The 13,279-nt window shown below is 39.7% G+C and overlaps 1 protein-coding gene across 1 annotated transcript; it reads left to right on the top strand.

The window, feature by feature from the left end:
* The first annotated feature begins 28 nt into the window (after positions 1-28).
* On the top strand, positions 29-12,008 carry LOC127161157 (interferon-induced GTP-binding protein Mx-like). The gene is made up of 11 exons (XM_051103805.1): positions 29-83; positions 1,040-1,194; positions 1,286-1,424; positions 3,145-3,343; positions 3,822-3,900; positions 6,202-6,324; positions 10,270-10,402; positions 10,493-10,636; positions 10,802-10,878; positions 10,976-11,185; positions 11,267-12,008. Exons 1-11 carry the CDS (start codon positions 29-31, stop codon positions 11,492-11,494), a joined length of 1,542 nt encoding a protein of 513 aa, XP_050959762.1. The 3' UTR covers positions 11,495-12,008.
* The last annotated feature ends 1,271 nt before the right edge of the window (positions 12,009-13,279 follow it).

The following is a 13,279-nucleotide window of genomic DNA, read 5'->3' on the forward strand; positions in this document are numbered from 1 at the left end:
TTAACGCAGCCATGGACATACATTCGCAATGAACGCACGTACCATCCGTGAACGCTGCCTCAGCGTGCTCTCGGCCCAGGCACGTGAGACAGCGATCACGTCCGTCCAAAGAGGCGAGGAAACTACCGCACCCGGAAGCGCACGGCCGGAGAGACATACCGGGAAGATGTCCTCGACAGCCGCGAGAAATTCACTCTTTTGAAATCCCGGTCCGCCCAGGGAGAAACCGCGGCACAACCGTGCACTCAGACGGGGCGCTCGCTGGAGTGCGGGAGGCGTTGATGCCGTGAAAACGGCAGCCCGCAGGATTAGGCTGGCGGCTGCCGAACGCTCTTTTAGATGAAGCTCTTTTAGTAGCTCGGCAGCACGCCAGCAGAGAGAGTGTGAACTCAGGAACTCTTTTTCTTTTTTTTTCTGTTTTAAATAGCTCAGAAGACGAGGCTCCAAAAGCAAAAGTCTGAATGAGTGGTTGCACGCCGCCTTCTTATATACCCGTATATACGGGGGAGTGGCTCGGCATGCAAATACCACTCGCCAATGTTCATGAATGTTCATTGGCCTTTTGAATAAGGCTTGGAGATGATTGGACTCTCAAGCGAGTTCCCATATGTAACGTCGTAGTGAAACGACTGAAGGGGAACTGCATTACGTCTGTATTAATTTTACTCACTCGAGCCTGTTACCGTGTTGCTAAGATAACAATGTATAATCAGTACATAATTATTAAGTAAAATAAAATATTCAAACTACTGATGCTTTGCTGAATGAAACATTTAATTAAAGTCTTAAACATTTAGCTTACTGTTTCTAATGTACTTGAGGGCAAAAAAAAGATGCACAATTATATATAAAATGCAAACATTAAATATGAACTTATCAATCACAAAACAATGGATGCCCTCAAAATAGTACAAAAAAACCCCTACAATATAGTATCTTTACAATGACTTGCCTATGATGGATCTATCTTTATTTTCATTGCTTTACAGGATATATTTTCCAGTAAACATTAGATAATTTTGCAGTTTGTGTTTTACAGCCCAGAATGATCTGGCAGGAAAAGGGGTCGGAATATCTGATGAGCTCATCACTTTAGAGATCATGTCACCAGATGCGTGTGACCTCACTCTGATCGATCTACCTGGAATCGCTCGAGTCCCAGTAGAAGGACAACCAGAGGATATTGGAAAACAGGTGGGTCATATAATCTGATTTTGCACACCACATATATTATCAAACTAGTTTTGATACAGTTTTTAACTATGCTTATGTCTATGTCTTGTAGATCAAACATCTGATCATGACATATATTAAGAAAAGTGAGACTATAAACCTGGTTGTGGTCCCTTGTAACACTGACATTGCAACAACAGAAGCCTTAAAAATGGCACAAGAAGTAGATCCTGATGGCATAAGAACAGTCGGTAATGAAGCAGATGATCTGTGCAACAACTGACATCTTTAACGTGGGGTTTTGGGTTTTGGTTCATGTTCTTGTTTTCATATTTTATTTTGTAGTTTGATTCATGATGTTTGTGTCCTGCCCTCATGCATTCCTGCTATTGATTCCTTAGTTCTATGTGTCATGTTCTCATTGGTTGGTTTGTGTCATGGGACCATCGCTGTTTGGTTTATATAGGCCCTTGGGGGTTGGGGGGGTAGGATGGGGGGGCTATAGTACCCAAGCTCCTTCTGATGCAGAGCTTGGGCCAAGACCTAAAGGACTAAAGGGACTGATTGCTAGTGTGATGGACCCACCACTGATGTCAGCGCGTGTGGCTGGCATTTCTGTAGTCACCGGCTCAGCATGTCTCCCCCTGTCCACTACACTGCCCGTAATGGCGGCCGCCACTTTGAGTATGTGGGCTGCACATTGCACTCCAGAGGCCTCGTCCGTCCACGAGTCTGCTCCAGAGGCCTCTCCTGAATTTGCGCCTGTGCCTCCAGAGGTGGCAGCTCCTGCTGTAGAACCTCCTGAGGAGGCGGCGTCCACTGTAGAACCCCTAGAGGTGGCAGTTTCCTCTGCAGAACCTACCAAGGGGGTAGCACCATGAATTCACTGTCTGCCCTGTCATTGTCAAGCGGTCTGTCCATGTTCCTGCTCTGCCGGCTCCGGCATGGCTTCCTGCCCTGCTGGCTCCACCACGGTCCCTGCTCTGCCTACCCCACCATGGCTCCTTGCTCTGCCTGTCCCTGCTCTGCCTGCCCCACCATGGCTCCAGGCTCCTCAGGATCAGACATTGTGGACTTCTGCTGCACGGCTTCATTGTCGGCTTCTGTTCCATGGCCCAGGTCCACCATGGTTCTACAGTCTGCCACTGCTTCATGGCCCAGGTCCTTCACTGATCCACGGCCCAGGACCGCCATTGTTCCACAGGCAGCCACTGCTTCACGATCCAGGCCCACCTCTGTTCCACAGCCAAGACCTGCCTCTGCTTCACGGCCCAGGACCACCATCGCTTCACTGCCCAGGTCCACCACTGCACCATGGCCTATTGTCTTGTCCACTGCTTCATGGTCTTGGCTATGATTATGAACCTGTTCCCCTGCATGGGCCTGGCCCTCCATCCCTCCCCCTGTTTTGCTTCTGCTCCACCCTCCTGGACTTTTTGGGTTTGTTTAGGGTGTTTTGTTTGGGAGTCTGGAGCCACCCTTAGAGGGGGGACATGTAATGTGGGGTTTTGGTTCATGTTCTTGTTTTCATGTCTTTTATTTTGTAGTTTGATTTCATGTTTGTGACTTGCTTCCTTTGCCCTCATGTAGTCCTGCTGTTGGTTCCTTAGTTCTATGTGTCATGTTCTCATTGGTTGGTTTGTGTCATGCGACCATCACTGTTTGGTGTATATATAACCCTCATGTTGCCTTTGTCTCTTGTCGTGTATTAATGTGGTAATCTGCTGTTGGTAAGTGTGTTCATGCTAAGTCTTTTTCATGTTAAGTTTAGTCAAGTCTGTTGTGTTCAAGTCAAGTCATTGTTTGGATCATTGTTTGTTTGGATTTCACATTTGGATTGTTAATAAAGCTTATCATCAACTTCAGCTCACCTCCAGTGGATCATATCGTTACAACATCTCACCAAATATCTTAGAGCATTTTTATCAGCAAATGGACTTTTTATAAAATTGGTATTTTTCATTCTCACAGCTATTTTGACCAAGCCAGACCTCATAGACAAGGGAACAGAGAAGAACATTCTGTCTGTTGTCCACAACCAAGTAATTCGTCTTCGCAAAGGTTACATCATGGTGAAGTGTAGAGGACAACAGCAGATCGATGATGAAATTCCTCTAGAGGTGGCGGCACAAATGGAGAGAGATTTCTTCCAAAACCATGACTATTTCAGGTTATAGACTGAAAAGAATATAATTTAAACTCTTATTTATTTATTTTGAATGTATTACATTTTTAATTTAACATCATTTAGATTTTTTTTTACATCTGTCCTGTCCTATACGGAAGGAAAAACATATATTAAAAGAATGAAATTAATGAAAAGAAACCCTTAAGTAGTTAGACATAATCTTTTATTATTAATTTGTAGGAAAGATTCACTCTTTAATATTTTTGAAAAACATTTGTCCAAAAAATCAAAGCCATACAGTATGACACAAGCAACATGCAGGGGGCAAAATAAAAAAATAAAAAAAAATAAAAAAATAAAAACATTAAGAAAATGATATTACAGAAAGGATCCCTGCAGACCTTTTGTATGTGTGTGTGTTTGTGATGTTTACTTTGGCCATTATGTTTTTTTTTTCTATCTATTGTACATGAACTAAAATAAGCCACCTTGCAAAAAGTGCCTTCTCTTTTTCATACAGATGCCTTTTGGAAGACGATAAAGTGACTATTAAATGTCTTGCCATCAAACTGACTCAAGATCTTGTTGATCATATTAAAGTAAGTTTAATAAGGAGGAAAGCTCTACCCACTCCCACTGATTAACCAGCTGTTTGTGATTGCTTTCTTGGCCTTTGTTGTTTTTGTTAAGTTTCTAACAGTGTTGGGCAAGTTACTTCCAAAATATAATACATTATATATTACTAGTTACTGTCTTTTAAAAGTAATTAGTTACATTACAATATTACTGTCTCTGAATTGAAATGCATTACACTACGTTTGAGTTGCTTTTGAGTTAAATAAAGTGAAATGTTATAATGTACAAACAGTAAACACAATACCTAGCCTATAGACTATTTTGAATGGTTTTCGGAAAAAAACAAGAATGAAATATATAAGTTGCTAAACAAGCCAAAACGAATTAGGCTAATTTAAAGCGAAACTGAAAGCAAACGTGTTGTTCTCACGCAGCCTACCTCTCTCATTCGGCATGAATCCAATTAAATGTGTCCATAATCGCGATGTATTGGATGCTAAACTTGTTTATTAGTAAACCAGGCATTGTTCTTAACGCGCGTAAAAACATCCTCACACGAGCAAATGTGTTTGGCCCGACATCAGGCTGAACGGCACGGATTGTACTACGCAGTACGCACTATTACACGCTATTTTAATTAACCCTCTGGTTGGGTTCGGATTCCTTTCACACTTGTGGTGTTCCCGGTCAAAAATAACCGGACTCCAAACAATTGCTTATAAATCTCTTATTATGCTATATTTTCAAAAATGTTGGATTCATTCATTTTGTCAACTTGTTTTCTTCCATTTAGGACTGGTTTTGTGTTTCTATTTGCATCTGATTAATCGTAGGCCTCATTTATCTGACAGTAGGAACCTCGTCTGGAGTCTGGGAAAACCACAAGTGTGACTTGCAATTTTGTACAGTTTTGCCTACTTTCAGATAAATGAGGCCTATGATTAATCGGATGCAAATAGAAACACAAAACCAGTCCTAAATGAAAGAAAACAAGTTGAAAAAAGATTGAAACCAATATTTAGTGAAAATATAGCATAATGACAGATTTATGAGTAGTTGTTTTTGAGTCCGGTCATTTTAACCGGGAACACCACAAGTGTGACATTTTGCCATTTTGTACAAAATAAAAGCATTTAAAAGCAAACTTCCTTATTAAACATTAAAGCACACTAGTGTGATACACAGTGCAAATTTTCAACATTTTTTATTTTATATTGTGAAAATTATTCATAAAAAATGATTTTTTCACTCAAAAAACGAGGTACCTTCTCTTAGAAGAATGAGGCCTACGATTAATCAGATGTGAATAGAAACACAAAACCAGTCCTAAATGAAAGAAAACAAGTTGACAAAAAGAATGAATCCAATATTTGCTGATAATGTAGCATAATGAGAGATTTATAAGCAATTGTTTGGAGTCCAGTCATTTTTGATCGGGAACACCACAAGTGTGACTAGGTGAAATAAAACCTGCCAAAAATTATGGAAATTCGAAGTACTTATACCCAGTGTGAACAAAGTCAGTAAGTTTGAGTCCAATGTGATAACATTAACTAGTATTTTCGGGAAAAAGAAAATCTTTTCCAGGTCAATTTGACCCGAACAAAACCAGAGGGTTAATCAGTGTATATGTTTGGTTGACTGAATTTCTCCGTTTTTTTAAATGTCTCAGTTTGTGTAAATCCACATGAGGTTCAGAGTATAATTTTTAATCCACGTTCATTTCACACTTGTCTAAATATTTTGCTTTGTTTCATTATTGCAGTGTATATGTTTTTCGTTATTTACCTCAAAAGAAAGAAAATAAAAAGGGACAACATGGCAGGTGATTCCAGGAGTTATTCGTGCTATTTCTCCTTGTTTGAGAGTTTGGTGTTGCACATAGATTACACTTGATTATGCATTCTTATTCTTTTCTCTGATGAAATGATTAAAACGAGAGTGTGTCCATCTCACACATGTAGAATCTGTCTCAGCAGTCCTTAACCATCGAATTTCAGCAACTGGAAATAAACTATTTTACATGCAGATTTTATTTTTTTTGCAGTAAATTCACCACTTAATTTTGAGTTAAAATATGTTGTTGTAACTTGCGTTACTGAGATTGTAACGAGTAATAATATTACCCAAATTTTATTAGTAATGCGTTGTATTATTGCGTTACAGTAAAAAGTAATATACTACTGTAATATTATTACTTTTGTAATGCGTTACTCCCAACACTGGTTTCTAAATGTCTTAAAAGTCATCAATTTAAGTAAACTGCACTTTCTGGCAGGATAAACTGCACTATAATGAAACTGTATCTTGCCTGTCTTTGTCAGAAATCACTGCCACAGCTCCATGAGGAGATAAAAAACCAGTTGTGGAATGTGAAGAGAGACCTTAAGCAGTATGAGGATGGACCGCCAGAAGACCTTGAGGGAGCCAAGGAATTCCTCATTAAAGTAGGACCTCAAGACATCAAATCTTCCTACTTCTGAGAATTATGATTAGGGCTCCAAGCTGCTGGAATCTGACAAGATCAAATGTATCAAAACATTTCTTGAACAGAATATGCATGTTGTGATACAGACCAGGGGCGAGGCCAGAAATGTTTAAGTGGGTGGGCCTACATAAAACTGTAGTGTATGAAAACTTCATATCAAATTGCCAAAAGAAAATACAGCACAAATATTCAATGCAAAACACCTCTAAAACATTGATTAACATAAATTTTAATTTCAACATTTACTAATACATTAAAATTAAGTTATCTGTTAACATTCGTGCCTGATCTAACAAAAAGTTGTATTTTTATTAACTAACCTTAACAGAGTAATTAATACTGTAACTGATGTATTTCTCATTGTTAATGTTAGTTAATGCATTACCTAGTGTTAATTAAAGTTTATTGTAAAGCATTTCCTGAGACATGGGGCTTCGCAGATGATCTCGTAAATGCCTTTGTCAGTTCAAAGGAGAGTAAAGACGACTGCAGAAATGTGCGCAGCTAGTATACAGTTTGTTGTGGAGAACAGAATCTAGCATGTTTGTTTGTGTCCACAAAGGATGCATGCTCCCGGAACATGCCCCCTCAGTTGGACTGAGTGGTAAAAGAGCTGCCGAATTAATAGATTTAATAGGGCAGCTGCATAATTGCGGGTAAAACAAACGATAATCAGTTTACAATAAAGGTTGCTGGACCCAATATAGTGTCCGTTACAATTTACCAAATATCCATTGCTCCATGGATATTGATATACTGCCAGGAATCATGTTTCCTGACATTTATATATGTCTGATTTTGACGCCAGGGACATAAATAAAGCAAATTTGCCTGTGAACGCATTTTGTAAATACAAATAGGTAATCCGGGTGGCCATGTTGTACATACTAGTCATCATTTGAAGTGGATCAAAACCTTGCATCAAAGTTGTCCTACACCAAAACAATACCGGTTCTTGTCTTAGGACAACTTTGATTAACTTTTTTGATCCACTTCAAATGTTGACTACTGTATATCATCCAGCCCAAAACCTTATATAGTTTTATAGTGTTTATTTAAAAAAACATTCAATTATGCAGAATTTAAGATGGTATACAGTGGGTACGGAAAGTATTCAGACCCCCTTAAATTTTTCACTTTTTGTTATATTGCAGCCATTTGCTAAAATCATTTAAGTTCATTCTTTTTCCCTCATTAATGTACACACAGCACCTCATATTGACAGAAAAACACAGAATTGTTGACATTTTTGCAGATTTATTAAAAAAGAAAAACTGAAATATCACATGGTCCTAAGTATTCAGACTCTTTGCTCAGTATTTAGTAGAAGCACCCTTTTGATCTAATACAGCCATGAGTCTTTTTGGGAAAGATGCAATAAGTTTTTCACACCTGGATTTGGGGATCCTCTGCCATTCCTCCTTGCAGATCCTCTCCAGTTCTGTCAGGTTGGATGGTAAACGTTGGTGGACAGCCATTTTTAGGTCTCTCCAGAGATGCTCAATTGGGTTTAAGTCAGGGCTCTGGCTGGGCCATTCAAGAACAGTCACGGAGTTGTTGTGAAGCCACTCCTTCGTTATTTTAGCTGTGTGCTTAGGGTCATTGTCTTGTTGGAAGGTAAACCTTCGGCCCAGTCTGAGGTCCTGAGCACTCTGGAGAAGGTTTTCATCCAGGATATCCCTGTACTTGGCCGCATTCATCTTTCCCTCGATTGCAACCAGTCGTCCTGTCCCTGCAGCTGAAAAACACCCCCACAGCATGATGCTGCCACCACCATGCTTCACTGTTGGGACTGTATTGGACAGGTGATGAGCAGTGCCTGGTTTTCTCCACACATACCGCTTAGAACTAAGGCCAAAAAGTTCTATCTTGGTCTCATCAGACCAGAGAATCTTATTTCTCACCATCTTGGAGTCCTTCAGGTTTTAGCAAACTCCATGCGGGCTTTCATGTGTCTTGCACTGAGGAGAGGCTTCCGTTGGGCCACTCTGCCATAAAGCCCCGACTGGTGGAGGGCTGCAGTGATGGTTGACTTTCTACAACTTTCTCCCATCTCCCGACTGCATCTCTGGAGCTCAGCCACAGTGATCTTTGGGTTCTTCTTTACCTCTCTCACCAAGGCTCTTCTCCCCCGATAGCTCAGTTTGGCTGGACGGCCAGCTCTAGGAAGGGTTCTGGTCATCCCAAACATCTTCCATTTAAGGATTATGGAGGCCACTGTGCTCTTAGGAACCTTAAGCGCAGCAGAATTTATTTGTTACCTTGGCCAGATCTGTGCCTTGCCACAATTCTGTCTCTGAGCTCTTCAGGCAGTTCCTTTGACCTCATGATTCTCATTTGCTCTGACACGCACTGTGAGCTGTAAGGTCTTATATAGACAGATGTGTGGCTTTTTCTAATCATGTCCAATCAGTATAATCAAACACAGCTGGACTCAAATGAAGGTGTAGAACCATCTCAAGGATGATCAGAAGAAATGGACAGCACCTGAGTTAAATATATGAGTGTCACAGCAAAGGGTCTGAATACTTAGGACCATGTGATATTTCAGTTTTTCTTTTTTAATAAATCTGCAAAAATGTCAACAATTCTGTGTTTTTCTGTCAATATGGGGTGCTGTGTGTACATTAATGAGGAAAAAAATGAACTTAAATGATTTTAGCAAATGGCTGCAATATAACAAAGAGTGAAAAATTTAAGGGGGTCTGAATACTTTCCGTACCCACTGTATATTTAGTTGATGAGCTGTCAATACGATATATTATAATAAAATAAATAGGGTATGATTTTACCACAGTATTCAACATATTAACATGAAGTGATAACTGCAGATCTGTTTTTTGCTGCCTGGAGTTCATTTGTTTCTGTGAATTGCAGGGATCCATTTGCTTTTCTTCTCTGTAGCGTTCGACAGTCTGTAAAAATATACCTCAGATTTCTTGTCAAATCTATTTGTACAGTCAATCGCAAAGCTTGTTCTGGTTTTAGAGGTGTTTTGTGTTTTCTTTCACAGCATTCACACTGAAACCAATGCTGCCACTCAGTCTTGTTGCCACTCGGTGGGCGGAGCTACACTCACTCCAGCTGCAGTGAAGTCACGTGCATACTCTCTATATGATGCTTTACACGCGCTCAGAAGTTTTCAGGCTCTAAATCCATCACCTGGTGGTCTGGTTTCATTTGTTTAGTGCCAAGACTTAAGTTTAAATGTAAAATATACAATATGTTTTAAAGGTTTGTTTCATTCAACACTGTTTTCAAATGTGCACATTTTACTATTATGCCCTTACGTTGTAAACATAAATGTGGGTGGGACTAACTGAAACTGTAATTGACCATGAAAACTCACGTTAAATATATTTTAAAGTAAATATATTTTAAAGTAAATATATGAAGTTATATAGTGAAACTAAGTTGATTATTATCAGTGTTTAATACACAGCATTCATTTGGTGGGCTCGGCTGAAAGTGGGTGGGCCATTGCCCATCCATAGCTTCACCACTGATACAGACAAATCCTTTTGTCCATGAAATTAGTTGCCTCTTAAAATAGATAAACTTAAGAGAATATTCAGAGAAAAAAAAAAAATCTCATGAGATATAATTCGGATTGTGAGAAAAGTCAGAACAGGTTATAACCTCCCAAATTCTGAGAAACAAAATCTTTTAACTGCAAGATATAAACTTGCAATATGAAATAGTGCAAAAGTGATTAAAAATGTTGCAGTTACCTTAATGTCAAGTCATTTTTTTTTACACGCATGTCTTATTCTGATTCATTGCATGTTCTCTGTGAACGGCCCCTGAAAATGCTCTCTGTTCACATAATACCTCTTTTACTTTCCCAATTCCTGTATAATGATAATATAACAGGCTCATGAAACAAGTATTTTTTTTCTCACAGACCTTAAATGAATTCAATGAGAAAATCAAGTCACTATCATCAGGAGAGATGATGACTGAGAAAAATATATTTTTCCAGTTTCGTGTTGAATTCAAGAAGTGGAATGATCATCTTAACAGTACAAAGACAACCTGTGAGTATATTTTCACATTTAAGAAGCAAAGAGTTCTAATGAAAATTAAAAGGTTAGTTAATTTCACAAAAAATCCATATTGTTTCCAAGTTGACAATTTAAAAGAGTTGAGCAGGGATTACAGAGGGAGGGAACTGCCTGGCTTCAGCAACTACATAAAGTTTGAGAAGATTCTGCAGGAGCATGTGGCAAAACTTAAAGAGCCAGCCACTGATTTACTCAACAACATAAAAGGTACCATCACACATATTTTTGTTTAAAGACCTTCTGGTCACTGTAAAAAAACAAAAAAAAAAAACAAAAAAAATCACCAACTGAACAACTAATAGTTTTAGCACATCTGAATCATGGGACATATGTGGCTATTTGTCATTTGGGTTATTTGTGTTTCTTCTGAAGACATCGTCATCAAGGAATTCACTGACGTGGTGAATGAGTGTTTCCAGAACTACCACATTCTTCAGAACATCACTAAAGTATGCCTTTCAGATGCTCCTTAAATATTGCAAAGATTGTTGATTTTTAGTCCAGTCTGACTGAGTTTTCTTTCATTTGTACTTCTTTATTCTATAGGACAAAATCAACAACATTCAGTTAAACCAACTAGAAAAGGCTGAGGAGAGAATCTCAGAGCAGTTTAAGATGGAAAACAGGATCTACACTCAAGATCCCATTTTCCTTAAGGTCTTGAGTGAGATTACAAAAGATGCTTTTTCAGAAAACATGTTACCTGTCTTTGACAAACAAAGCACGTACAGTCATTTGCTGGAGGCGTATTACGAGGTAGATCTTCTTAGTTTTCAATAACAAATTGCACTGTGCTTGTGGTGTGAGGAAGTAACTTAACTAATTGTTTCCTTTCAGATTGTGGTGCAGAGGATGGCTGACCAACTGCCCTTGATGGTCACCTTTTACATGCTGCAGGAAACTGCTCAGCTCCTGTCTATTGACATAATGAAATTATTAGAAAAGCCAGATGTGCATGAGCTCCTGTCTGAGGACTCTGATGTCAGCAGAAGGCGCAAAGAACTAAGAGCTTGTCTGAATCGTTTGACTGCTGCTAAAGAAGCAATTACCAGTTTTTTTAAATGACTAGAGCAGTAGTTGGTTCTCAAACTAGGGTACGCGTACCCCTGGGGGTACGTGGCACGTCCTGATTTTGCTGAGTTAGATGTGTTCCTGGGTCAACATATTTTGTTGACCCTGGAACAACATTTTAATCCAAAAATTTAATCTTGACCACATCCTTACACCTAAACCTAACCTTACCCATGAGTAATCCCTAAAATCAGAGGAAATGATAGATGATTGACACTGATGTACAAGCACCAAACACTGATTGAAAGCCTAAACTTCACAAAAACTATATATATAATCTTTTGTTGGTTTGTGTCACGTGCTCCTCATTGTTTGGTATAAGTAGTCCTCTTTTTCCTTTTGTTTCTTGTCGTGTATGTAACCTGCTGTTGGTGAGTTTCTGTTCTTGTTCATGCCTGTTTTATGCCAAGCAAAGTCTGTTTATGCCAAGTCTGTTTCTGTCAAGTCTGTGCCAAGTCAAGTCTTTGTTCATTGTTTGGATGTTCATGTTTGGATTTAAATAAACTGCACTTGGGTTCATCAACGACTCACCTTTAGTGGATTTATCATTACACTTCGATACAGAAAGATACCCAGTGTAAGTTATTGTTTTTCATGTCCATAGAACAAAACTTTGATTACACAGCAAATTCTGTTCTTTGGAATAAACTCCCGGTGGTTAAAATCAACTCAGTCCGAGTGTACATGCATGACTCTAGCAGACCCATATAGCATGCAGATGTGGGCTACCTAACTCAATGATGCAGCACTGCTGGCCTTCTTAAGGCCCGTACACAATGGATGTAAGGCCGAAGTGGCCCATATGTATCAAATCACATGTGGGCCACTGTAAGCAAAGATGCGGTGTTGACGACAATGTGAAATCTGAATGTGACCCTAAAGTGGCCCATGTGGTAAATAGTGAATATGGCCAAAATATTGCCAACCAAATGTGAGCCACCACTGGCACAAATGTGGTATTATTGACAAAGGTTAATTAGGGTGTAAACCAAATGTGGTCCACAAATGTTTAAGCAAATGTGGCCCACTTATCCTAAAACATATCTGGGCCAGTTTTGGCAAAAATATGGCACAGTAAGCACTGGCTAATGTGGTTGTGAGCCTAAAGTGGCACGCATATGATGCCACAAACGTGGCCCAGTTGTGTTAAAACGTATCTGGGCCAGTTTTGGCAAAGAAAGGGCACAGTAAGCACTGGTTAAAGTGGCCCGCATATGATGCTACAAATGTGGCCCAGTTATCCTAAAACTTGTCTGGGCCAGCCTTGGCAAAGAAAGGCCACAGTAAGCACTGGCTAATGTGGCCCACATATGATGGTACAAATGTGGCCCAGTCATCCTAAAACATATCTGGTAGGCCTGCAGCGACGCGTCGATGACGTCGACGACTCGGTTCTAAAAAAACGTTGACGTCAAATCCAGTAGTCGACACATCACGCCCACTCACCAGACGCATGTGGGCGACCAAAACAAAGCAGCATGGATAACGAAACTCCGTCCACTTCTCCAGTTCAGCAGCCTGCACTCCCAAGCAATACATGTCATCAGAAAACAACTCGCCGTCCTACCTCAAAGGTGTGGGAATATTTTAAACACAGCCAGAAACGTAACGGTATAGTTATATGCAGTCTTTGCAAGATGGAGCTAGCATACCACACCAGCACGACTTCCATGTGGGAGCATCTGAAGCGAAGGCACCCCATTGTTACTCGTGACGCCGGAGAACAGAAGTAAGTAACGTTACTCTCGCCAATGTTTACTAAATTAATTGCATGTTTGT

Source organism: Labeo rohita, unplaced genomic scaffold (genome assembly GCF_022985175.1).
Source record: "Labeo rohita strain BAU-BD-2019 unplaced genomic scaffold, IGBB_LRoh.1.0 scaffold_566, whole genome shotgun sequence".
In the NCBI taxonomy this organism is placed as follows: Eukaryota; Metazoa; Chordata; class Actinopteri; order Cypriniformes; family Cyprinidae; genus Labeo; species Labeo rohita.